Raw genomic sequence first — 2,500 nt, 5'->3', positions numbered from 1 at the left:
GAGAGAGAGAGAGCGAAACAAGTTGGGGGAGAGAGAGAGAGAGAGAGAGAGGGAAACAAGTTGGTGGAGAGAGAGAGAGAGAGAATAGAGAAAAACAATGTGGGGAGAGAGAGAGAGAGAGGGAAGAGAGAGAAATAATAAAAAGAGTTGAAGGGAGAGAGAGGCTAGAGAGAGAGACAGAAAGAGTTGGGGGGGGGGAAGAGTCCATCACTCCTTCTCTTTCTCTCTGGCCGCTAAAACCCTCTCTGCTACAGATATTGGGATTAGTGTGTCGTGTAGTGGCACAGAGGGACTCCGGACTGGGTGGTCTCGTAAACATTCAGCTGGAAAAGGTGGTCGAGACCACTTCCCCTACGTGCCTGTTAGAGGAAAGAAGATATAACATTAAAGGATATAACGAAAATATGGCAGAAATACATCATATGTGCATCGGGGATTTCAGAAACGCCCCCCCCCCCCCCCCCCCCCCCCCCCCCCCCCCACACATCAGCGCCCTTCAGTCCAAAGCCGATTCCAGACTCCCAAAAAAAACCTTCAAACCGATTCCAGACTTCAAAAAAACCTTTCAGTTCAGATCCCACTACAGCTACTGCACTACTTAGAAAAATGGAGACAAAGATATTACATAGCTATGCTCCTTCTTCGGTCTTCTCTGTAGTGAGATAATCCTAATCTAACATCGAGTATCCGTTTCTTCTTTTCCTCGCTCTTCTCCGTAGTGCGGGTGTCGGCCGGACGGGCTGCTTCATCGTGATCGACGCCATGCTGGAGCGCATCAAGCACGAGAAGACGGTGGACATCTACGGCCACGTGACGCTGATGCGCGCCCAGCGCAACTACATGGTACAGACGGAGGACCAGTATGTCTTCATCCACGACGCCTTGCTAGAGGCGGTCACCTGCGGTAACACCGAGGTGCCCGCGCGCAACCTCTACACCTACATCCAGAAGCTCACGGCGATTGAGACCGGGGAGAACGTCTCCGGCATGGAGCTCGAGTTCAAGGTGAGCTGCCGAACATTTTGGCTTTAGCTTCTAGAACCCCTTAGAACCTGTTGACCTTTAGCTTCTAGAACCCTTAGAACATGTAGACCTTTAGCTTCTAGAACCCTTAGAACCTGTTGACCTTTAGCTTCTAGAACCCTTAGAACCTGTAGATCCACTGACCAATGGTTAGTGTCTTGTGTCAATGTTTTTTTTTCCCATTGTGGATAGTTATTCCCCTTTGTAAGTACACTTACATGTACTCCTTCAACCCATCACCAGAGCGACTTACCCTGCAGATATTAATTTTCATTAGTAACATACATGCGTGCTCCATAGGAAGTAATTACATTTGATGTTGGACTGCACCATGTGTCTTCCACACATTACATTTCATTAGGTGCTCCAGTAGTCTTCTATAAAACCTAAGAAACCTGGAGAGGTAACTGAACATGATAGTTATTTAACTCTCTCTCTCCACATTAATCACGACTCGGCTGTTACAGTGATGTCATTCTTATGCATGTGTATAGGACCGGTCAACTGACAGCAGACAGCATTGCCTGCGAAACCTACGCCAGCTGTGTAGTATGTTTAGAGGGGGTTCACTTCTCTCAAGTCACATTACCTTTTCATGAATACCACCAGGGGAAGGAAACGACCCCCAGCTGTTACATATTAGCTACAGTATTACTGAATCCTAGCGGGGCAGTTTCTCGCTCTGTTTTATGTGCTAGTGAAACGCGTGGGCTTGATACATTTAAGTCACTCAGGGTCTGTCATCAGTCAGTGAAAGGGGTTCCTGCTACAGAGTAACAACCAGCATGAACTACAGCTTTTTAAAAATAACAAAGTAAAGCAACAGTTTGGACTACGGGGCGAGCCAGTGTGTTTTAAAGACAACAAGCAGCTAGCAGCCAACGGAGGATGCCATAATTCTTCGAGAAAATGAGCACGATGATGTGAGTGAGGCCAGGGTTGTGAAATGTCATGTCCCACGCACACGCATTTTCAAGGAATACATGAGTGGCATGGTTTCCTGGAAAAGCTACCACCGCAGACCTAGCCCCACGCAGACCTAGCCTTCGAGCCAGAAACTAAAATAGGCGCCGAAATAAGACGATAACCCTGCCCACAGTACATGCTGTTTCCTTTTCACGTCCGGATGTCGTTCAATTCTGGCGTTTCTCATTCAACTCAAAAAGCTATGCCCCCCCCGCCCCCCCATCCCTCAAACTCACTTACCGTAAGTCAGTAAATGATCAGATAGCATTTCAAAAGCTCTGTGGGCAGTCCATTGGAGTAGTCACCCCCCCCCCCCACTCTGCCCACCCGCTCCCCAGCCTCTAACCCACCTCCACCCCCGAGTCGTCAAGCCAACTACCCGACTCCTCTGCCAAGTCGTACTGGGCTCAGGGGCTTGACTCCACTAATTAGCCAATCGCGGGTCCCCTCCAGGCTTTCATTCCAACTGGCATTACAGTAGTGAGGTGAGACAGCATGGGGCCTGCGGCTT

The 2,500-nt window shown here is 49.0% G+C and overlaps 1 protein-coding gene across 1 annotated transcript in view; it reads left to right on the top strand.

Annotated features, from left to right (window-relative positions):
• The window catches only part of LOC308382312 (receptor-type tyrosine-protein phosphatase delta), a 170,385-nt gene that overhangs the window by 154,997 nt on the left and 12,888 nt on the right, over positions 1–2,500 (top strand). The window contains 1 exon segment of the mRNA XM_080860029.1: positions 720–1,005. Coding sequence (XP_080716155.1) covers positions 720–1,005 — 286 coding nt within the window.

This window comes from Sprattus sprattus (assembly GCF_963457725.1).
Source record: "Sprattus sprattus genome assembly, chromosome: 21".
Classification (NCBI taxonomy): Eukaryota; Metazoa; Chordata; class Actinopteri; order Clupeiformes; family Clupeidae; genus Sprattus; species Sprattus sprattus.
This window is presented reverse-complemented; position numbering and strand designations above follow the sequence as displayed.